Source organism: Ceratotherium simum, chromosome 18 (assembly GCF_057802395.1).
Source record: "Ceratotherium simum simum isolate JZ-2026a chromosome 18, ASM5780239v1, whole genome shotgun sequence".
Lineage (NCBI taxonomy): Eukaryota > Metazoa > Chordata > Mammalia > Perissodactyla > Rhinocerotidae > Ceratotherium > Ceratotherium simum.
Genome location: NC_141917.1, coordinates 50,870,131 through 50,894,889, shown reverse-complemented (window position 1 = coordinate 50,894,889; position 24,759 = coordinate 50,870,131). Strand labels below are relative to the sequence as shown.

The window sequence follows — 24,759 nt, the reverse complement described above, 5'->3', positions numbered from 1 at the left end:
ATGTGAGCCCATACGGCCCCAAGGAAAGAGTGGCTGCCTTAGTTCCTGAGAGAGTCCCCTGGTCTGATTCCAGACCTTTGTTAACTGGAGCCCCCTCCCTGCCATTCCATGAGACGCTTCTGAATCCTTATACCACACTCTTCTTTTTTCACTTACATTAGATTGAATTCATTTCTCTTTGCAATTCTAATAACCTTAAGGAACTCAAGAAACTTGCAGGTCAAATGAAGACATTTAGACTTTATTCCATAAGCAATAGAGACAGTGCACCGCCAGTACATAGATCAGTAGCTCCTCACAAACCATCACTCAAAGAAAATGCTGAAATGTATCTGACACAACATCTTGCACATAACAGCCATTCAATAAATGGTTCTTGAATTACAAAGTCAAGATGGGACTTAAGTCATGTATAGGACAGTATACTGTAGTTCAGTAAAGGAGAGGAAGACAATGAGAACAAATTGATAGCTCTGGCTATTCTTCATGACAATCAAATGATCTGTTATTTAGGAAATGATACCTAGGGGCCTCCATCTCTTCTAGGAAGTCTATTTTTAGAACATGTCTATATATTCTGGTGTCTAGTAGTGCTTAGATGGTACAAGAAAGGCAATATTTCTGGGGTCTTCTTTTATGTATGGTAATTACAGACAGATGGATGCACACTTCAAAATACTTCCAAGTAAAGATGTTTCCCAAATACATGTAAATATTAGACAAATGCTAGGAGGGAAAACCTAGACATTTCCTTTCCAGTGACATAGTACTTCTCCACCCTCTACTCATTATGCTATACTGGAGACTGTGCTAGGGACAGAGAGGAACGGACGCAGACAAACTAGAGAATGAACATATAAAACACCATATGAGGGGACTTAGCATTAAAGAATGAGGTCTTGGACCAGAGAATATTTGTCATGGAGATGAATTCTTAGTCTTTACACCTGTCTTTAAATATTTTAAAGATTTTCAAGTTGGAGAGAAATTAGATTTGTCATGGGCTGTGCTAGAGGAAGAAACTACAGGCGTATCTTTTTCATCCAACACAAGCAATATTGTCCTAATATTATGTAGTTGGTGTGGCTTTTTGACCTCTTTTTCTGGGAACAGCTACTGTGCTTGGCCTCGCAATGGGCCAGTCATGGAATTGTGCCTTGGCCCTTCCCATTGTTTGGAACGTGAATCAGGAATTTCCCTTTCCATTGGTGTCTTAGACTATTTGGGCTGCTATAACAACATACCGCAGACTGGGTGGCTTATAAACAACAGAAATTTATTTCTCACAGTTCTGGCGGCTGGGAAGTCCAAGATCAAGGTGTCAGCGTGTTCACATTCTGGTGAGGGCCCTCTTCCTTGTTCACAGCTGGTGCCTTCTCAGGGTCCTCACGTGGTGGAAGGAATGCGGGAGTTCTGTGGGATCTCTTTTACAAGAACACTAATCCTATTCATGAGGGCTCTACCCTCAGGCCCTCAGCCCCTCCTCAAGGCCCCACCTCCTAATACCATCATCCTTGGGGGTTAGGATTTCAACATATGAAATTTTGGGGGAAACAAGCATTTGGACCATAGCAGTTGGGTTCATGTTGCAAGCAACTGAAAGACCCATAAGACCCGAAGGAGCCACGTGACAAGACGCAGGCTGTCTCTCAGGAGTCAGTTCCCACCACGGCGTGTGTTCACAGTGGGGCGAGAAGCAACTTAAAGGGGACATCGAGGGAAGTGAAAAATCAAGATGTCCTCTGCACTGTGATTCAATATATGAATTTTGGGGGGAAACAAGCATTTAGTCCATAACATACACTTATTAGGAAAAGAAATTCTCCTCAGACTCATCCAAGGTCCACTCTTTCTCTTGGAGGAAGGAGAGAATGCTCCTTAAAGCTGTGCACTGGGTGAAGTTCTTTTTTTTTGTTTGTGTGTTTGTTTTTGGTGAGGAAGATTAGCCCTGAGCTAACATCTGTTGCCAATCTTCCTCTTTTTGCTGAGGAAAATTGGCTCTGAGCTAACATCTGTGCCCATCTTCCTCTATTTTGTATGTGTGACACCCCCACAGCATGGCTTTGATGAGTGGTGCATTGGTCCCACCCAGGATTTGAGCCTGCGAAACCCGGGCCACCGAAGTGGAGTGCGTGAACAGAACCACTATGCCACCAGGCTGGCCCCTGGGTGGAGTTCTAATTTCCCACTGCCCAAGGCCAGTAGAGGGCGGCCCGCCACATGGGGCTGTTTGAAGCAGGCTCTTTCTTATCCCAGAATGGGACTGGCCCCCCTGGCAAGTTGTCCTGCTGTTGTGAGGTTATATTAGTGTCAGATTTGTTACCTTAGCCCTAGACTTGACAAGACATGGAAGCTTCCCTCCAGAGATCAGGCATGGTAAAATTACCCCCCCAAACTCCAAACTTAAAACACCAGGACTCTGCAAGCTGAACCTCCACAGGCTGACCAGGGCAGCAGAAACTGTTAGAATGTTTAAACAAGATTTCTTGTGGCTTTGGCCCCTTTGGCAGCCGTTATTGTTGCTCTCTGACCCCCACTGGCTATCCTCAAGGCCCCTCAGATCACCACAGGGCAAGGGCCTCAGATGTCCCTTCAATAGACAGTTGTCAGTCACCATCCAATGGCAGCTGCAGGAATCACTTAACATGTGGAAGCAATGGAGAAATCTGAGGGGTTGTCATCTCTTTTTTTTACAGAGTAGAGGCTTTTATATGGCGAGGGTGACCAGACAGAACTGTGAGCTCTGTTCCTGGAGAGAGAGAAAACTTAAAAATCATTTAATTATGACATTTGGGCTTAATATTAACAACCTCAAAAGTTTTCCAACACCCTTCCCCAAAGCCTCTCAGCCTCCAAATGACTTCAGCTCCTCCAAGACAATCCACTCTGTGTCTGGGGCATCAATTTGATTTACAGAGCATTTCAAAATATTTATATATTTTTTAGGGTTTCCATCACGGCCTCAGCCAGTAACCTGCTGTGTTTGAAAATGTCTGGGCAGTAATTGTCATTGTTTGCAATAGCTATTTTGGACTCCAGTGAGGGCCGTGGCATTTTGTAGGATCTAGGAATGCAATTACCAAAGTTGTATACATAATCCAAGTGACCTCCTGGCTTCAGAAGCTCAACCCCTAGGAAAAAAAGGATAACAACAGCAAAACGTTTGTTTAATTTTTCTTCTGTAGTTGGTCAGTGGTAGGTGGATTCTATTAGGGCCAATTTGGCAAAAAGATGATTAGTGTAACAATTCCTTATAAGTACAAAACAATGTTGAATTAAACGTACAAGAAAGAATATGACTGGGGTGATGGGCTTTTCTGACCCACTTTGCCTACCTAAGTGTTTGTGGAGGAAACTGGATACTGAGGGGACGTCTGGGTCCTGTAATGACTCATCCTTCATGATGCAAGAGATTGTTTTTTAATTAAAAGAGGGCACTCTCATGTCATTTAAAAACAAGTTGCTAGCAGTCAAGAAGTTCCTGTAAAAAAAAAAAAGCCTATTCAATAAATGAATTTACAGGTTGCCCCGAGTGTCACTAGGGATTTAGGTTTCTTGGATCTTATCAGTTTCTGACAGGCTCAGGTTACTCCCAAATTATTTTCTCCTCTCTTGTTTTTTTTGCTTTCAGATGCTATCTGGAAACTGCACTGTGAAAGCCCTCCCATAGTGTGAAGCAGAGTTGTTAGACCTGAGTAAAGAATCCATAAACAGAATCTCCTCATTTCCAAGAAGATCAGTGGTTTGGGCAACTCCTGCTAGAAACACAGAATTGCCAAGAACAGTCTTGAAACTTCCAGGCTTCCTTTAAGAAAAAAACAGGAGTTTGTCAAATAGAAATGCCCATGCTCATTTTGCTAGTACCTTTCTGGCTTACACGACAGCTCCCCTCCCCTGTCCGTCTGTAAGCGTGCACAGGCCTGTGGGTCTGAGCCCCGGGGAGCAAGAGGGCTCTGCCACGGCTTCCCTCAGATTTAGAGCTGGGTGATGACATCGCCCCCAGCGCTGCCCAGGGCCTTTTCTAGATGGTGGTCTTTGATTTCCAGCTTGTTTTCAGTCTGACAAAAGGCCACTGAAAAACTAAAATGAAACTGGCCCTAAGTGGGTCCTCTGAAGGCCTATGGGGGCCTGAACCTCCCTGAAGTGACTCAAGACCAGAGAAATGGGATCCAGGTGACCCTGGGCTTTTGCACTGTTTGGGATCCGTTTTTGTTTATTCCACTTCTTTACCAACCCCGTCGACTTCATCACTGTGTCCTCATTCCGGCATGGAATCACACTAAGTATAGAGAAACCCCCCACACCTCCCACACCCCCAAACAACACGGGTGCCCCCAGCACTGCTCTAAGCCCCCGGCCAGCCTCCCAGACATCTCTGAGAACAGCAAACGCAGCGCCAGGAGCACGCCCGGGCTGTCTCCGAAGGAAGCCTTGCCAGCCAGTCTCGGTGGGGGCAGAGCTGCTGCAAGACGGGCTAATCATTCCCAGGCGGGCCGGGCGCTGCGGGACGGCGCGGAGACAGCTGTCGGCCACGGTTAGAGGCGGCGGCCGGCGGGGAGGCGGGGGCGCCCGGGCCCAGACTCCGCGGTACGCAGATAGTGGTTGTCGTAACTGTATCTAAAGTGTCCGCCACCTAAAGAGGTGACCTCATGCACAGTCTCCTGATAAATCATCCGGAAAGCTGCAGCAGGAAGTTGTCCTGGAGGAGGATCTCCAGTTTTCTCTTTGCAGATTATGCACATGACCGAGATAAAATGTCTCAGTGGCTACCGTTTATATAAATTATATGGCTCTGAAATGCCAATTTTGTATCCAGACAGGCCCATCTTTCAGCCAAAGGAGCTTTTATAATTGAAGCTTTACTAGGTGCTTCCCCCCTCTTTCATGTATTCTCAGTTACCCCAGTTTGTCTTTTATTACTGTAAGCATGGCTTTCGATGAAAGGAAATGAAAGCATTGACATTTTTGTTCATTCATTCATTTATTTTAAAAGGAGACTGATGCTTTTGTGATGTAAAGATGTTCCCTGGGAAGCAATGACAGCCTCTGCAGGAAAGCAGATTTAACAACAGATACATTATTCTTGCGGAATTTTTCCTTGTGCCAGGACTCAACGTGACCTGAGCTTCATGGTGAAGCGGTTCTGTCCACGCTGGTTCGACGTGGCAGAAAGGGCTGCAGACCCTCCGGGTTCACTCCAACTTTAGTGGAGCCGGCACGTTAACCCTTTGACATGTCTTCACAGTCTGGGTCCCGGGAGAATGAGGAGGCTACAGATTTCTCATCCATCATTTATGCCTGAGTCTTAATGAAAGATTTGGGAGCAGTTTGACAGAAGGGAATCACAGAATGTTAGAATCCAGAGTCTCTAGAGAATATCAAACTCAGCCTCTCAGTCCTACATTATACTTTCTAAGTGGTGCGTGAACAATGTCAGTCAGTCTATGAGACAGGTCTGCGGGAGGGCTGTTCTTTGGAATTCTGTCACCAAGTGATGTTGGTCCTAATTCTGTTATTTGGAGCAAAATATAAGATATTCTCTTTTTTACCTAAAGGCCTTCAAATATTTGAAGATAACCATCATGTTTCTACCCAGTGCTCTATTCTCTGGGTTCTAGTCTGTTCCTTCAACCTCTCTTCTTATGGTATGATTTCCAGATCTCTCATATGCTAACTGCCATCCACTAACCTACTCCAGTAGATCAGTGTTTTAAAAATGTGGTGCCTAAAACCACACACAATATGCCAGGTACTCTGTGGATCACGTTCTGTGATCCAAACAACACAATTCTCAGAGCCCACTCTCCTCAACTCAAGGCCAACTTTCTTCCTCACAAACTAGTATCAAGCCATGTCCCCCCAACCTGTATTTGTTTTTAAGGTAAAATTCATATTTATCCATGTTAAATTTCTCCTTGACGCTTCTAGTCTTGGTTGCATGTTGATTCTGACATCTCTCCTACTTAGTTTTGTGTCATTGTCAAATGTGACAACAGGTCTCCTATATATGTTTACCCAAATCACAGATAATAATATTGAATAAGATATGGGCAATTCCTGATGTTTGTGGCATGCCACTGAGGACCTCCCTTTAGATGGAAACCGATCCACCAAATGGCATTTTTGGATTCTGTTCTTATCCACTTTCTACCATGATTAATTTCCCTTTATAACTCCCTCAACTAGCACAGTGCCTGGCACAGTGTAACTTAACTGTTTGTTGAATGAATGACATCCATCGTATTTCTCCACTCAGTGCATAAGAATAGACACATATATATCCTGCTAAATGGACGATAAACTCTGTCTGCATTGTCTTCCCTAATCTATTAATGAAGTAGCCCATGTAAAAGGAAGTGAGTTTGTTTAGAAAAACTAATTCAGGGTCGCATTCTTTCCCAACCAGGACCTGGACCTTGGCATAGCATACCTGCCACCGTTGGGAGCTCAGCCTTCTTTGGAGTATGGCTACTCTACTGATTAAATCCTGATCCTCAGCTTTCTCTGACACCTCGCAGGAGCTGAGAGCCTTTCTGTCTGATGCCTGGGAGGCCCTTTGCTTTTACGCGTCACTTTTATTTGCCCTCAGCCTTTTATTATCTTTTCCTAATATCCATGGAGCTTAGTAATAGCCATTCAATTTCATGGCTTTACAGTTACTATTTGCCTTATATACCTCAAGAGTCTGATACTTTGCTCCAGCTCTTACATTCCCTTCCACTAATATAACATCCCAATTCACCAATAGTGGAGGTTTTAACAATTGGACTTCCACCTTGTGTCAGGGGCTATTTGTGCTCCACCTACCACCAACTAGGCCATAAATGACCCTGCTTCAAAACCTGATCTCATTATCTGTGCTCCCAGACTACTGGTACCAACTTCTTCAGGAAGCAGACCGAGACAGAATTCATCATGCAGGATGTTTATTAGGGAGTGCCCTCATGATCAACACCTGTGACAGGTGGCGAAGGAAGCAAGATTGGGCAGAGGGAGAGGTTAACCTGCAATGCAGGATCTGGAGCTAAAACGGCCCATCAGAGTTCTCTCACATTGGGCAGAAACGGCCAGGCCTTTATGACTTTCCTCCTTCAGTCACTGGATGTAGGCCCCTCAAAAAGGGCAAGACCTTGGGTCACATGGATCTCTGCAGCTGAGACAATCTCTGAAGAGGCCATCAACTGAGTCTGTCCACTGATGGCACCACTCCCAGCAGCTGAGACAAGTCCTTCCTTGTCACCATAGGAGTCAATATAAGATTATGCAATTATGTAAGGTTCTTTTGTTATTTATTTTTAAAGAACTTTCCATGCCTTTTAGATGTTAATTCTCCCAAAATTGATCCACAGATTCAACACAATCTCAATAAAAATTGCAGTAGACTTTTTTCTAGAAAAAAGACAAGCATCAATATAGTTGATTTTAAAAATTTAAAGGTAACTACTAAAAAAAAAATAAAAGGATTATAATTTCCAAACCAGTGGAGGGAAAAGTGAAAAAAATTTAAAAACCAAAATAAAACATGGAGGCTGGCCTGGTGGCATAGCGGTTAAGTTTGTGCATTCCACTTCGGTGGCCCAGTGTTCACCAGTTCAGATCCTGGGCGCAGACCTACTCACCACTCATCAAGCCATGCTGAGGCTGCGTCCCACATAGAAGAGCTACAGCTCTACAACTATGATATACAACTATGTACTGGGCTTTGGGGAGAAAAAAGAAAAAGAGGAACATTGGCAACAGATGTTAGCACAGGGCTAATCTTCCTTAAAAAAAAGTTCTAAAAAAACCAAAAACCTAAAAACCTCTGGATCAATCCAAAAGAAGGTAGGAAAAGAGATGTCACAAAGGAAAGAAGCATTTTAAAGAGATGACACATTTGATGGTAAAAATAAGTTCAAATATATTGGTAATTACAATAAATGTAAATGGATTATATCTAATTATTAAAAAAGCAATTCTCAAATTAGATTATAAAAACAAAATTCAACTATTTGATGTTTTCAAGAAACCACTTAGGTGCCAGATGGTGGCATAGTGGTTAAGTTTGTGCATTCTACTTTGGTGGCCTGGGGTTTACAGGTTCGGATCCCAGGCACGGACCGATGCCCCACTTCTCAAGCCATGCTGTGGCAGTGTCCCATATAAAGTAGAGGAAGATGGACACGGATGTTAGCTTGGGGCTAATCTTCCTCACACACATGAAAAAAGAAAAAGAAACCACTTAAAGCATAAATACACAGAAAGTTTGAAAATAAAGGAATGGAAAAATTGTACCAGGCAAATTTTAAATAACACAAAGCTAATGTAGTAAGTTATATCTGAAAAAATAATTTTTTTTTTATTGGAACTGCTAGTTTGCCATGTTTGTCTCCATCTTCTGTCCATTGGTACACTGATAGCAAATCCAAAAGTTGTTTCTCAGCCTTCTTTCATTTTCTTTTCAACAGAGAGATTTTGAGTACCTTCCCACTATACTTCTTCCTCCTAAGGCACCTTAGTTTTTCTCAATTGAGTATACTTTTATAATTTTTTATTTAGATACTTTTACTTCATTTTCCATCCTGATTTCACTACTTAAGAGCTTTGTTTTCTTGAGAAGTACTTAACCTTTCTGCGCTTCAATTTCCTCATCTATAAAATGAGTATTGTAATGGTACCCATCTCATAAGGTTTGTTGTAAGAATTAAATGAGTGAATACATTCAAAGTGCTGAGGTCAGTGTACATAGAGTTCAACAAGAATTAGCTGTTATTAAATAGATTTGCTCTCAAAACTCAGTTTATAACCCTCTTGATTTCTTTAGTGCATCTTCTGCCAAATACATTCTTGCAGGACTTTTTGTGTCATACTCTGTCCCTTGCTTTCTGGTTCACAGTTCAGGATACTTAACCTCTTCTTGACACCACTGGTAAAGCTGTTTGCTTACTCTGTATAGTCAGAATCATAAAATATAGAAAAGATTTAAAAATTCTGTGTTCCTAAATCCTTCTGTCTCCTACCCAGCACCTCAGTCACTATAAACACATTTCAGACTTTTTATGACTATATCAGTTCCCTGCATGTAATTCAGTAGATGTGGATGGGCTCAAAAAAAGTTACAGAGCTCATAACTAAGGCTGCTTCCATAATCCTTAGAGCAGGGAGAGTCATCAGCCAGTATAACTCCTGTGTTCTTCCCAGCCCAAAATACTCACATGCATTTCTATACAGTAGCAATGAACAATCCGAAAATAAAGTTAAGAAAACAATTCCATTTATAATATTGTCAAACAGTATAAAATATTTAGGAATAAATTAAATCAAGAAGGTGCAAGATTTATCCACTGAAAACTACAAAACATTGTTGAAAGAAATTAAAGAAGACCTAAATAAATGAAAAAACATCCCACGTTAATGGATTGGAAGATTTAATGCTGTTAAGATGGCAATATTTCCCAAATGCATCTACAGATTCAGTGCAATTCATATCAAAATTCCTACTACACTTTTGCAGAAATGGACAAGCCGATCCTAAAATTCATAAGGAATTGCAAGGAACCCCAAATAACTAAAACAATTTTGGAAAAGAAGAGCAAAGTTCTTCTAGAACTCACACTTTCTAATTTCAAAGCCTACTACAAAGCCACAGTAATCAAAACAGTGTGGTACTGGCATCAGCATAGATGATATATAGATTAATGGAATAAAAATGAGGGTCCAGCAATAAACCCATATATCTATGGTCAACTGATTTTTGACAAGAGTAGAAAGAACATTTAATGAGGAAAGAATAGTCTTTTTAACAAATGGTAGTGAGACAACTGGATAGATATCCATCTGCAAAAGAATGTATTTGGACCCTTACCTCACACCTTATACAAAAATTAACTCAAAATGGATCAAAGACCTAAACATAAAGGTTAAAACTATAAAACTCTCAGAATAAAGCATAGGAGTAAATCTTCATGACCTTGGATTTGGCAATGGATTTTTAGATATGACACCAAAAATACAAGCAGTAAAAGGAAAAATAGATAAATTGGAGTCCAATCAAAATGAAAATCTTTTGTGCATCAAAGGACCCTACCAAGAAAATAAAAGGACAAACCACAGAATGGGAGAAAATATTTGCAAATCATATAGGCAACAAGAGTCTAGTATCCAGAATATATGAAGAACTCTTACAATTCAACAACAAAAAGACCAACCCAATTAAAGAATGGGCAAAGGACTTGAGTAGACATTTCTCCAAAGAAGATACACAAATAATCAATAAGCATATGAAAAGATGCTCAATATCCTTAGTCATTAGGGAAATAAAACACACACACACACACACACACACACACACACAAGTGACATACCACTTCACATCTTCTAGGATGACTATAATAATAATTTTTAAAAAGGTGGGGCCGGCCTGGTGGTGTAGCAGTTAAGTTTGCGGCTCTGCTTCGGTGGCCCAGGGTTCACCAGTTCGGATCCTGGGTGTGGACCTATGCACCACTCATCAAGCCGTGCTGAGGCAGTGTCCCAAATACAGCAACTAGAAGGATGTACAACTATGACATGCAACTGTCTACTGGAGTTTTGGGGAGGAAAAAAGCAAAAAAGGAGGAGGATTGGCAACAGTTGTTAGCTCAGGGCCAATTTTCCTCAAATAACAACAAACAAAAGGAAAATAATTGTTGGTGAGGATGTGGGAAATTGGAACCCTCATTCATTGCTGGTAGGAATATAAAATGGTGCCACTGCTGCGTAAAAGAGTTCAGTCATTCCTCAAAAAGTTAAACAGAATTACCATATGACCCAGCGATTCTACTCCTAGGTATATATCCAAAAGGATTAAAAACAGATGTTCAAGCAAAAACTTGTGCACGCATGTTCATAGTAACATTATTCATAATATCCAAAAGGTGGAAACAACCTAAGTGTCCATCAGCAAATGAATGGATAAACAAAATGAGGTATATCCATACAGTGGAATATCGTTCAGTTACACAAAGGAATGAAGTACTGATGCATGTTACAATATGGATGATCCTTGAAAATATTATGCTAAGTGAAGGGAGGTGGAAACAAAGGTCACATATTTTCTTATTCCATTTATATGAAATGTCCAGAATAGGCAGATGCTTAGAGAGAGAAAGCAGATAATGATTGCCCGGGGCTGGAGGGAGGGTGGAATAGGAAGTGACGGTTCCTTTCGGGAGTGAGGAAAATGTTCTGGAACTAGATATGGTGATAGTCACACAAGACTGTGAATGTGCTAAAAACCACTGAGCTGTACACTTTAAAATAGTTAAAATGGTGAATTTGGGGGGGGAGGAACCCCTAAAGTCAGATACAAAAAGAAAATTAAAAGTTAAGAACGAAAGACAAGGATGACATTTTTATCCTCAGCACATCACGATTGATTGTTAAATTGGCCTTGTGTAAAGATAGATTTTGCTGCAAATCTCCACGTAAATCAGAAGATGTGGAGGGGGTTGACTACACAGGTATAGAAACTGTGTATTTCACGACTTCTTGAAACAATCTGATTTTATTTAATTGTGCTATTTTCAATAAAGATGATTCATTATATATAAAACAAAAAAGGGGCTGGACAATAGATGAGGATACTTACAATTTAAATAAGTGAGTGATTTCACCTGCCTACAGTTTCTTCTTTTTTTGTGTGTGAAGAAGATCAGCCCTGAGCTAACATCCAATGCCAGTCCTCCTCTTTTTGCTGAGGAAGATTGGCCCTGGGCTAACATCTGTGCTCATCTTCCTCTACTTTATATGGGACGCTGCCACAGCGTGGCTTGATAAGCGGTGCGTCGGTGTGTGCCCAGGATCCAAACCTGTGAACCCTGGGAGGCTGCAGCAGAGCGCACGAACTTAACCACTATGCCACCGGGCCTGCCCCTGCCTCCAGTTTCTGTCGGCATCTCATAGCAAGGGCATCTTATCATCTTGAGTGTCACCCTTCTGCATAAAAATATGATATTTTTCACACAATATGACCCCAAAATGCAAGTTAACCATGTTATTGGGCTTTAAATGAAGAAAGAGTAACGTATTTGAACTCTAGAGGAAAAACTGGCTGTGTTCAACTTACTAACCGATGATGACTTTTGGTCCTGACATGGCGTCTTCCTGGAGAAACATCAAGGGGGATTTTACTCCACATGACTTTCATATGACGAGTTGGCCTGGGAATCTAAGCCCGTGTGAGCTCTGCTCCACTGCCCCGAACAGTTCCCCTGTCGTCTTCAGCTCACTTGCCTTTGCCTATTCTCTCTACTTTCACATTGTACCCGAGAGCGGAAAGCAATGGACAGCACTGACCCAGGGACTGAGGGGCAACTTGCCTACGTCACCAGTGTGTCCAGATTCGGAGATGAATAAGCCACAGAGTATTCTCACTTCTCACCCTACACTCACTGATATTCAACACCGTTCATTCAACAAATATGTATGACCGTCTACTTGATGCCAGGCACTGGGAACCAAATGTGAAAAGCCACGGGCCTGCTCTTGTGACTCCCTCCTAGCACACACAGAAATATAACCAAATAATGTGGGTAGTGATAAAGAAAATAAAACACGTACCGGCAATAATAGAGGCACAGAAAGCAACACGGCGTAACAAACTTGAGCACAGATCTGGAGCCATGAGACCTGGGTTTGAATCTTGACACTGGAAACATTAACCATGAAGACGTGGGCAAGTCCCTTAACCTCTCTTTACCTCAATTCCTAATTTCTTTATTGGAGATAACAATCCATATAGACTAATGGTGAAAAGCAGAAAGACTAGTATATGGTATATGTGTGATACATTATTATCACTATCATTATTTGCACAGATTGGCCACTATGGGAAGACAGAGGAAGACTACTCTACAGCTGCTAAAGGAAGTTATGGCCACCTTCCCAGATCTCAGTTGTCTTAAGCTGGCCAGGTAGACATGGAGAAAGCATGTTCTAAGCAGAGGGAACTACATATATTAAGGTACAGAGGCATAAAGATAATGACAACTATCAGGAACAACTCGGAGGTAATCACGGCGATGCATGCCCAGAAGGGGCTGGAGATGAGGTGGGAAATGTTGGCTTTGGCCAGATATTTAAAGAAATGGACTCTATCTTGAATACACCATTTAAGAACCTTAAGAGGAACAACACAATCAGCTTTGCATTTTTATAAAGATAACTCGCTGCGATGGGAAGAATGGGTTGAAGTTAATGAGGCAGTTAATCAAGGAGACCAGTTAGAAGGCTACTATGCTCATCAGGCAGGGTTGACAGAGACAGAGAGTAGAAGGGATAACTGACAAGCTTTGTTGATTGAATGGATATTGAGGAGAAGTAAGGAGGAGTCAAAAAGTGACTCCTAGGCTTCCAAATTGTGCTCCTAGGAGGATCAGGACCACAGGAAGAGGAGCAGTTTGGGATATAGTTGGAAATACACATCTAGAACTCAAGGGAGAGATTCTAGAAATACACATTTGAGACCATCAGTGCATAGGTGGTAGCTGGTATTGTTAATTTACTACATCCAGCACTGTACTAGGTTCTGGGGATACTACAACACGCACTGGCTCCCAGGGGCTTATAGACTAGTGGGGAAAGGTAAGACATTTAATAAGTAATTATCATAAGAAGCATGACGAGCAGTGTTGTGATCAAGGAAATACAGAATCCTTAACCCAGTTTAGGGTTCAGACAAAGCGATCTTTACACTTTGACTTTAAGGACAAGTTGCAATTAGTTGAAGAATAGCAGTCCAGGGTCTACATACGAAGGTCCAGAGGGGAGAGAGAGAACACTGCACGTTGGGGGCACTGCATGCGACGGCCGGGAATGCAAGAGATAGGACAGGAGAAGGAAGCAGGAGTGAGCATGCGCAGGGCCTTGTGAGCCCTGGAAAAGAATTTGGATGTTTAAGTCAGGAGTGTCTTGATAAGGCTTGAGTTCTAGAAGACTCATGGTGGCTGCACTGGGAGAATGACATAGAGCGGAGTAAGGCTATTTGCAGAACCAGTTTGAAGGCTTTCAGTGGCCTGGATGAGACTGATGGTGGTACGTAGAGAATGAAGACAGAACATGACAAATTTGATTTATTACATTAATATATAATATCACTCTCTTAAAGAGACAGAAAAGACCTCAAACAAGCTCTGTTAAAAGTGGAGAACTATTGGCTCCAGCAACCAAATCATGGAAAGGCAAGGGAGCTGCTGGCCTGCACGGGCTGGTGGGGGAGTGGAATGCTGTCATCTCTATTTTTGTTCTCAGCAAGTTCTCTGCAAGTTAGCTGTTCACTCTTTCAGGCCTGGTAGGGTACATGACCTGTTGGTGGCTCTGAAATCATGTCTTTACAGCTTCTGATTAAAGAAGGAGACCTGCTCTCTCTGATTCAGAAGAGATTCAGAATGAGGGTCCCAGGAAAGCTGTCACTGGCCAGGCTTGGATCATGTGCCTATACCTGGACTCATCTCTGTATCCAAGGGGAGAGGTACTTTGTCTAAGGGACACACTCATGCCAGTGGTCGACGAGGTAAGGTCTCCTACCAGATAAGCAGAGGGGAGATGTGGGCAGTCCCGGACAGACACAAAGGCACCGCAGAATTAACTGAACTTGGTGATTGATCGTGGAGGAGGGGCAGGAAAGAGCCAAGGATGACACTTAGATTTCTAGCTCGGGTGACTGGGAGGATGTTGGGGCCATTCTTTTAGACAGGAAACAGAGGAGTAGAAGCAGGTTTGAAGGAGAAGACAGTGAGTTGAGATTTGTACCCTGGGAGTGTTGAAGAGGGCACGGGACATCCTATGTGAGATGCCCAGTAAGGGCCTGGTGCCCGGGAGAAACAGCTGAGCCGGACAGAGATTTGGGACTCATCGGTGTTGAGAGGGTCCTTGGAGCCCCCAGCTTGGAGGCCATCTCCAGGGAGAATGTAGAGTGAGAAAGGCGTGGTTGAGGAGGAACTCGGGGAAGCACCAACGTCCGAAGGCGGGACAGTAAAAACTAAGACGGAGCAGTAAGGCGGAGGCAATGGGGAGAGAATCCTATTATGAGTGAATTCTGGTTCATGGTGGCTGCAAGAGCCGGCAAAGAAGGATCAAAAAGTTGTTGGCAAAGTGGTAGAGAAGCCTCTAAGAAGCTCACAGTATCTCTAACAAGATAAGAACCCAGCAGCTAACAGAGCAAGTCAGGTGTGATAGGGGCCAAGATGAGCTCTAGGAGGGAGGGAGAGGGATCACTGCAGACGGGGGTAGCCAGAGGAAGCAGGATTTAAGTAAATCCTAAAAAAATGGGTCAGATTCGAATAGTTGGACAGTGGGTATGGGGGGAGAAATTTCAGGTTGGAAGATTGCATGAACAAAGGAGAAACCACACCGCGAACATTCAGGAGACACGCTTACATTGAGGATGGATGAGAGAGAATTTTGGGAAGGTGAGCTTGGGCCAGACGGAGAGGGCTTTGAATGCCAAGCTAAAACATCTGATAGTCAAGTTCGGTTAGTAGGGAGCCTTCAAAGGTTTTGGATACTCCCTTAAAGAAATTGTCCTGTGGTGGTGGCGTTTTTTCCCACCCTTTCAGAGCATCCCTGTCACACCAGTCCCTGTTATATAAAATTATTTCTCTCCTACCATGCTGTATCTCTTTGTTGACTGTTTTAAAGAACACTAGGTGTGACTCCGACACTTCTTGAGTGTCAAAGTTGATGTGGGACTGTTCAGAAGCTCCCTCCCACAGGTAGTTGAATTTTCTTTTCTTCCCTCCTATTACTTCCAGTTACATCCCTCAGGGACCATGTGAAACAGTCCCATGTTCTCCTTGTGTTTATGTTCTGAGGATGCTTATAGAGTGTCCACATTCCCTCTGCTTTGAGCTTAGCCAAGGTATACATGTTTAATTCTTTTAATCTCTCCCCCTAAGTCACTCCCTCTGGCCTCTTAATCATCCTAATTGCTCGTCTCTGAACAGCAGCCAACTCAGTATGTGCATCTTCCTTGTGAGGCCGTGAGGAACATAGTATGCCACGTGTGGTCTCACTAGACCCGTATATTACCTCCCGGTTTCACCATCTGACGGCTGGACATGCGACGCGGCACCCCCTTACTCTCCCTCTCCCCACAGTGCGCCCTGGCCTTGGCAAATCCCTTATCTCAACAGGTTATCTTCCCATTTCCAGGTGGCCTGTTCCAAAGCTTGGAGCCTGTGTTCACCACATGTTCTCCCCCCAACGCTCCCATCCCAGCAGGTCTCTTACTGGGAAGGTGGCCTGGGACCAGGCGGAGTATCTGTGAGAACGGCAGCTAAGCTTGCATAAGGAAACCCTGGAAGACGGGGTGCTGAGGAGTGCCCGGAATGAAGGGTGCTGCGCCTGCCGAGCTGCGAGCGTTCAGGAAGGTGCAACTCGGAGGCCGCTTCTCTGTTTCCAATTATCCTTTTTATCTCTGCTCTGGCCCCTCTCCTTACCTAAGTGTTTTCATAGCTCTCAGCCATTACTGTTTAGCTTTGGGAGGATAAACGTGAAACCAAACAAATTATAAATATCCTGTTTCAAGATGTGTTATCACTCTGTGAATAGAAACCCCCAGAAGATTGAGTCTTTTGAAAGCTCTGGTCTTTTTTTTTAAGCTTTGAAAAAGAAAAAAAAATCCTCTGCCACTCTAAGGATGTGGTGGCAGAGGTTAAACTGCCTTTGAAAAAGCCAAATGTTTGGATTTCAGTGAAGGTTGACATGGAAACCCACCTGAGGCTTCCTCGGGTGTCTCGGGAGGAAATAAAACCCGAGATGGATGTTCCTCCATCGTTGCAAGGGGAAGAGCGGCTCGGCGGGGTGGCAGGTACGCCGACCGGGTTTGAGGAAGAAACTGCCCGGGGGTGCAGAAGAGGGAAGTCGAGGGAGAGGAAACGAAAAGCCAGAAAGGGCACAACTGTTGGGTGTGCGCGGGTGCCCGGGGAGACCCCGGCCGTCCCAGAACTTTCCAGAGCCAGGGGGCCTCCGCCTCCGCGACTGGAAAGCTGTTTTTATTCTGTGAGCAGTTTGCAGCCGCCGGCCGGGAGGCGGCGTCAATGGCGGCCGCGGCGGCAGCGTCGCGGCGCCCGGAGGCGGGGGCGCGGCGGGGTGGGCACCTTCCTCCTGCCCGGGCCGAGCCCCAAACCGGCCGCAGGGCGCCGGCTGCCGAGCCAGGGGGCGGCGGAGGGGCGGGGCTGCTGCTCCCGGCCACCAGCCTCGTCCCGACTGGTGGCTGCAGATCCAGATGAAGCTTTGCCTTAGTCATGTCTGTGTCACACTTGAGTCACGTCTACACGTAGGCACATGAAAACTACAGTGAGAGTCTTGTTATTTTGGTTTTTGGGGGATTGGGGAGAGGGAAGAGAAGAGTCAGGAGGGAGAGGAAGAAGAAGGGAAAAAGCAAGAGAGGAGAGCCTGTAGGAAGAGGAAGCGGGCGTAAATCCAGTTTCTTCCACCTTCTCTTGTCTCCTGCACACGGATCTCTCCCGACGTGGGGGCCAGGCCCATGGGACAGTCCAGCCCTAGCCCTGCGGGCTGTTTCAGACGCTCCACGTCTCCTTTGGGTACTTGAGGATGCCCTAGAAAGGCACTCTCGAGAACCTCTCTCTTTGGGATTTTGAGGGCCTCCATTTTCTACGGCCGCTGTTTCTACCAAGTCTGGGGTATCCATTCGGTGTAGGGTCGCCAGATAAAATACGGGACCCCAGTTCAATTTGAATAACAGATAAACAAGGAATAATTTTTACTATAAGTATGTCCCATACAATATTTTGTTTGTTTTTCTAAATCTGGCCACCCTAATTCAGTATGTATTTGTGATTCTTCTAATTCAGTTCGTGTCCAGACAGCAGCTCTTTAAAGCAGGAAGGGGGCCGGCTCTCACTGTGCCAGCCACCAGGCGCAATTCCCTGCCTCCCCCTAGTCCCCTCTAAAATTGGTGCAAGTTCTGCTTTGGGCCAGACCCTGAGGTGTTTTCTGGGGTAGTGGGTGGAGAGAGTTGAGGTGGGGGTGGAGATCTGGGGGGCAGTGATTTAGGTCACCTAAGCCAGCAATTGGAATTTCCCCATGCAATAAGTTTCCTAGTAGGTGGTGTATTCTCATTTATTGGAGGCATGTACAAGATGTGCTGTGAACATAAGCGTTAAATAGTGATTGCGTTTTGTAAGCGGCAACTCTAACTGGGGTTTGGGTTTGGGATTAATGGTCAACCCTTCAGGCCTTGCTGACAGAAGAATGTAGTTGCCCGAATAAACAATATTTTCGATCGGGACTCAGCACCAATCCTCAGAGCGCGTGGCCTCTTTGTAGCAAGGAGCATTTCCCAGTTCTGAAGTAATTTGTAACGTGCTGGGAACACATTTTCAAAAAATGGATATCTTAGATACCATAAAAGGGAAAACAATTCACTCTTTTGAAGTGATAAATAACATTTGTAGCAGAATTCCTTCAGTTTGCGTTTCTGAATTATGTCCTGATAGTGCTAGGCTTATGGTGCCTGAGTAGTGCCTACTGCCTAGTAAGGAAGAGTCTCACGGAACGATGGGGGTCTGGGGTTTACTGTCCTCTAAATGTTACACATTCTTCTTGGTACATAAAACTAAGAACGCCTCCCCTCACTGGTTTACTGTAGGCTTCATGGGGCTGGCCATTCAGACACGGAGTGGAAGGCCCCTCAGACGGAATTCTGTGACACTGTCCCCCAGTGGTCACTGTTCCTTTGGTTTCCCCAACCAAAGGGGGAGAATGAATTATCAACATTTCCTGAGGAATACCAACTTGCCAGCTAAATGCTTTCCTCTACTTCCCATCCTGACCCCAACATCGCTGGCTGGATGCCAGTGAGAGGGAGCATCCTGACAAAAAGACACTGCACTTTGACTAGAAACGCGAATGTGCAGAGAAGCACAGAAAACATGTTGTTGTTCTCCTGGGAATTCTCAAACGGCTCCAAGAGGACTCTCTTGAGAAGGCACCGGCTCTCGGTCAACTCCGAAAGTGCTCACTCTGCCCCCTGGTGCATGGGTGTGTAGCTCATCCACTAAGGAATTCCTTCCTCTGCACTCCCAGGTGATGCTGTGAGCAGCTTTGAAAAATCCTGCCTCCCAGGGGGGCCAGTGAATGTTTTTCACCCTGTGTATCATGTGCTCAAGGCTTGGGGAGACTGAAGCCTTGGATTCCTTTCCAGTTCATTCCTTCAACAATTGTTTGTTGATTTCCTACTGTGTCCACATCGCTCTTCACCAAGCTGTCAAGGGAGGCAGGCGTGTGGATGAATGTGGGGTTCTGAGTCATCGTGGGGCGTGATGAGGGGTGAGGGATGGCAAGGTGAGAGGATGGGCACTCAGGAGTTTAGTGACGGTACAGCCGCTGCATGTCCAGTGTCTAGCGCTGTGCCTGGCATAAAGCAGAAGCTCAGAAAATATTTGTTGAATCTATTTGAAGATGAGGTATTCTTGGTGATTAACTTTTTGTGTGTGTGTGTGAGGAAGATCAGCCCTGAGCTAACATCTGTTGCCAATCCTCCTCTTTTTGCCCAGGAAGACTGGCCCTGGGCTAACATCCGTGCCCATCCTCCTCCACTTTATATGGGACGCCGCCACAGCATGGCTTGCCAAGCGGTGTGTCAGCCCACACCTGGGATCCGAACATGCGAATCCCAGGCCCCCAAAGTGGAGCACGTGAACTTAACTGCTACACTACTGGGCCTGCCCCAGTTAACTTTTTTGATTACCCCTAAACTTTTCATCTCATTAAATCTCTCTTATCAATACTACCTCAGTAATGTTGTACACTAAACAAAGCTGATTTTTTTTTCTCGGATGTTTAAAAATCTTGCAGCCTGTCAGACTGATCATTCTGATCTTGGATTGTGTCTGCCTGCTGATGAGTCCTGTCTCCAGAGGCGTTGTAGGAAATGGAATGACTGTGCACTGACCCCGGACAGGTCTGGCTTTTCTGAAGAAATCCCTGATGTGAGTTTTTTGGTCGAGATGCTGTATCTCACTGAAATCCAGCGTGTGGTGTTTGGGGTCAGGATGGGAGAGAGAGTGAAGCAATCGGAAAATCGGTGTTCCTTTGGAGCCGTGCTGGTTCATGCAGCATGTGTGTCTAGCCCACGGCAACACGCAGGCGCAGTAGGTTTGCTCGAGTAAAGTGGATGGGCCTCTCCTCAGTCTTTGGCGCTTAAGGACATATCTAGGAGACCCCCGTCAAATCCACATGGCTGGCTGCTCACCTGCACGAAATTTTATGGAAAAATTTGCCCAGGAGTTGGCATGAAAAACAATGCTATTAACTATTCAATTAAATATTTTTCAATTAGATGTTTATTGAGTCTAGAATGTGAGCACATTCCATGGTGCTCTATGTGTTGAGAGCTGGAGAGGAAGGAGAAGGCTGTGTCTCCACCTTTTGGGAGCTGATAGTGTAGTTGAGGATTCAAGGCTAACACATGCGGAACAATCAAGTAATAAGACAAGGAATGCAGAGGAGGCAGAGAAAAGCATGGGTCTTAGGAGTTGGAGAGAGTTGAAAGGGGAGGAGGGGCTTGAGCTGTTGGGGATAATAATAATGTGCCAGGCCCTGTGCTCACGGAAGGAGTAGATGGTTTCTGTGGCTCCTCATACAGCTCTGTGGCAGTTGTGCTGTTGTTGCCCCCATTTTCCACGTGAGAAAACTGAGCCTGATGAAAGTTAAGTACCTTGCCCCAGGTCACTCAGCAAGGAAATGGCAAAGCTGGGACGAAAACGTTTGGACAGAAGGTAAGAAGGGTGGGTGAGGGGCCGGCCTGGTGGTGTAGTGGTTAAGTTCACGGGCTCCACTTCGGTGGGTCGGGGTTTGCAGGTTCAGATCCTGGGCACAGACCTACATACTGCTTATCAAGCCATGCTGTGGCAGCCTCCCACATATAAAGTAGAGGAAGATGGGCACAGATGTTAGCCCAGGGCCAGTCTTCCTCAGCAAAAAGAGGAGGATTGGTAACAGACGTTAGCTCAGGGCTGATCTTCCTCACAAAAAAAATAAATAAATAAATTGAAAAAAAAAGAAGGGTGGGTGGGTGAAAATTGCAGTTTAGTGGGAAAAAACATGGTTTCCTCTCCCCCTTCTCTCTTTAAAGTGCAGATAATAATTCCTACCTTTCCGGATTGTTAGGTGGGATAAAAGAGTGTTTTGAACGGTCCCGTGCTGCCTGGTGCTCAGTGGGAAGTCGGATCGCGTTAGGGAAAAGGAGGAGGCAGACATCACATAGAGGGAACTGTGACGTGATGGATGGGAGCAGTGGGAAATAGATGTGGAAAGGAAAAGGGATCTGGGTTATAGAGAAGCTTAAAACTTAAAAGAGAGGGTGGAGATTGATGTGGCGTTAGATACATTAACAAAAGTGATTGTTCTTTTCTGATTTTAAAAGTAGTATGTGCTCATGAATATTTTGGGGAAAAAACAGGAAAGTATAAAGTTGAAAATAAGATAATTCCACCACCCAGAGATAATCACTTCTAATCTTTTTTGTATTACCTAACTTTATCAAATTATGTTATAAAATGTGAAATGATGATCTTGGCTTCATGAAATAAAGTGTTTATATATGCATATGTATATATGTATATTTATAATATTCTTTATGATTATACTGTATAATAGGCTCTGCCTTGTTAACTCTTTGTTGTGAACATTTTTCTCATCACTACATAATATTAGGAACAAACTGTTTAAGGCTATAGAATCTTTATAAAGTACGAGAACCGTAATATTTTTAACAATTTCTCTGTTATTGGCTATTTAGGTTGTTTCCAATCTTTCACTGGTAGAAATAGCATTGTGATGAATATCCTTATACATAAAACTTTAATTGCATTTTTAAAGTTATTTCTTTGGCTGAATTCCTAGAAATAGAGACACTAGGTCAAAGAGTATAAGTGGTTTTTTTTTCAATTAGTTTATTGAGCTCATGATGGTTTATAACATTGTGTAATTTCAGGTGTACACTATTATTTATCAATTTCTGTACAGACTGCATCATGCTCACCACCTGTAGTCTAATTTTTATCGGTCACCATACATATCTGCTCCTTTACCCCTTTTGCCTACTCCCCAGCCCCCTTCCCCTCTGGTAACCACTAATCTGTTCTCTTTATCCATACGTTTGTTTATCTTCCACATATGAGTGAAATCATGCAGTATTTGTCTTTCTTCGTCTGGCTTATTTCACTTAAAATCATACCGTCAAGGACCATCCATGTTGTTGCAAATGGGACGATGTGCCTTTTTTTATGGGTGAGTAGTATTCCATTGTGTATATATACCACATCTTCTTTATCCATTCATCTGTAGAAGGGCACTTGAGTTGCTTCCACGTCTTGGCTATTGTGACTAATGCTGCAATGAGCATAGGGGTTCATAAATCTCTTTGGAGCATTGATTTCAAATTCTTTGGATAAATACCCAGTAGTGGGATAGCTGGGTCACATGGTATTTCTATTTTAATTTTTTGAGAAACCTGCATACTGTTTTCCATAGTGGCTGCACCAGTTTGCATTCCCACCAGCAGTGTATGAGGGTTCCCTTTTTTCCACATCCTCTCCAACACTTGTTATTTTTTGTCTTGGTAATTATAGCCGTTCTGACAGGTGTTAGGTGATATCTCATTGTTGTTTTGATTTGCATTTCCCTGATAATTAGTGATGTTGAACATCTTTTCATGTGTCTGTTGGCCATCTTTTTTTTAAAAATATCTGTTCATATCTTCTGCCCATTTTTTGATGGAGTTGTTTGTTTTTTTTGTTGTTGAGTTGTATGAGTTCTCAAAGAGTATAAGCGTTTTTAAGGCTCTTGATTCATATTGCCAAATGGCTTTCCAGAAAGGTTGAATCCATTTATACTCCCACCAGAGTGTGCCCATTTTATGGAACCCTTGCCAATGAATTTTTAACTTTGTCAATTTCATAGAAAAAAATAGTATCTTGTTTTATTTTATTTTTGTTTTTTTTAATTTTTATTTATTTATTTTTTTCCCCCAAAGCCCCAGTAGATAGTTGTATGTCATAGCTGCACATCCTTCTTAGTTGTTGTATGTGGGACGCGGCCTCAGCATGGCTGGAGAAGCAGTGCGTCAGTGGGCCCCTGGGATCCGAACCCGGGCCACCAGCAGTGGAGCGTGCGCACTTAACCGCTAAGCCACAGGGCAGGCCCAGTATCTTGTTTTAATTTGCACTTCCTCGATTATAAATGAGGTGGAACAATTTTTTCATAGTTTATTGGCCATTGGTATTACTTCTTTTGTGAATTTTTGCCTTATTTTCTTGACCATTATTCTAGAACAGCACTGTTCCAGAAGAGATCGAATTTGAGCCATATATGTAATTTTAAATTTTCTAGTAGCTGTACTAAACAAGTGAAAAAAAACAGGTAAAATAAATTTTAATGATAAAATTATTTTAATAAGAAAAATCTTAATAATAACATTTATTGGGCCGGCCCCGTGGCTTAGCGGTTGGGTGCGCGCGCTCCGCTGCTGGCGGCCCGGGTTCGGATCCCGGGCACGCACCGACGCACCGCTTCTCCGGCCATGCTGAGGCCGCGTCCCACATATAGCAACTAGAGGGTTGTGCAGCTATGACATACAACTATCTGCTGGGGCTTTGGGGGGAAAAATAAATAAATAAAATCTTTAAAAAATAATAACATTTATTTAGCTAAATATACCCAACATTGGCACTAGCCACATGTCAGGTGCTCTTGTGGCTAATGTCTACCATATTGGACAGTGCAGATTTAGAACATTTCCATCATCACAGAAAGTTTGATTTGGACAGCGTAAAATGTTAGTATCTTTGATATTTATTTATAAGGGACCTTTATATATTAGGGACATTAGCCTTTTCTCAGTCACACTTGTTATAACTTTTTCTAGTATGTCATTTGCCTTTTAATTTTGTTTATTTTTTTGAATTACATATTTTTAAATTATACAGGCAAATCTATCATTCCTTTCCTTTGTTGTTTCTTCCATTGTTTTTAGACTTACCCATTCCCAGATTAGTTAATTTTTCACATATGTTTACCCCAGACTTTTTTTTATTGATTTCATTTTTAATGTAATTATTTAATACTGGAATTTGTAGCATGTATTTTTAAAGTCAACTTGATTTATCACAAAGATCACTCTAGTTGTATGTCTGTTGATTTCTCCTTGCAGTTTTTAATTGTTTGTCTTATGTATTTTGATGCTGAGTTATTTAGTGCATAACAGTGCATGATTGTTGATACTTGTAAAGGATGATCCTCCTTGTCCTTCCTAATGTTTTTTTCTTTAACTCCACTTTGTTTGAATTAATTAAAACCCCTGGTTTTGGTGTCTGTATTTGCCTAAAAAATCATTGCCCAATCTTCAATTTTTACCCTTTCACTTTTATTTTGCATATAGTTTTGTGATAATTTTTATAACTGTCATTTAATCTTAACTGTTAAATTGATTTTGTTTCTTATTACTGGTCCTTTTATTGGCATTTTCTCCTATTTCTGATTTCTTAATTTTGTTTTATCACTCAGACAGCTGAAGTATGCCTTCAAGTAATCATTTTCAAGTGCTTATCTTGTAGTAAGTGCTCAATAAATATTTTCTGAATAAAGGAATAAATAAATGAATGAAGAGTGTTAAGCCTATGCACATCATAGAATGTCTTTCTGTTACTGTCATTCATGAATGACAGTTTAATTAAATATGAAATTTCCCCTCAAAATTCTATAAACTTTGCTGAA

At 43.2% G+C, this 24,759-nt stretch overlaps 1 protein-coding gene across 1 annotated transcript in view; it reads left to right on the top strand.

The window, feature by feature from the left end:
• The window catches only part of ADAMTS6 (ADAM metallopeptidase with thrombospondin type 1 motif 6), a 336,164-nt gene extending 332,068 nt beyond the window's left edge, over nt 1-4,096 (top strand). The window contains exon 24 of the mRNA XM_087443329.1: nt 3,632-4,096. Within this exon, the coding sequence (XP_087299455.1) occupies nt 3,632-3,675 (44 nt within the window). The 3' untranslated portion in view covers nt 3,676-4,096. The remainder of the gene's footprint in view (nt 1-3,631) is intronic.
• Nucleotides 4,097-24,759: the final 20,663 nt, after the last annotated feature.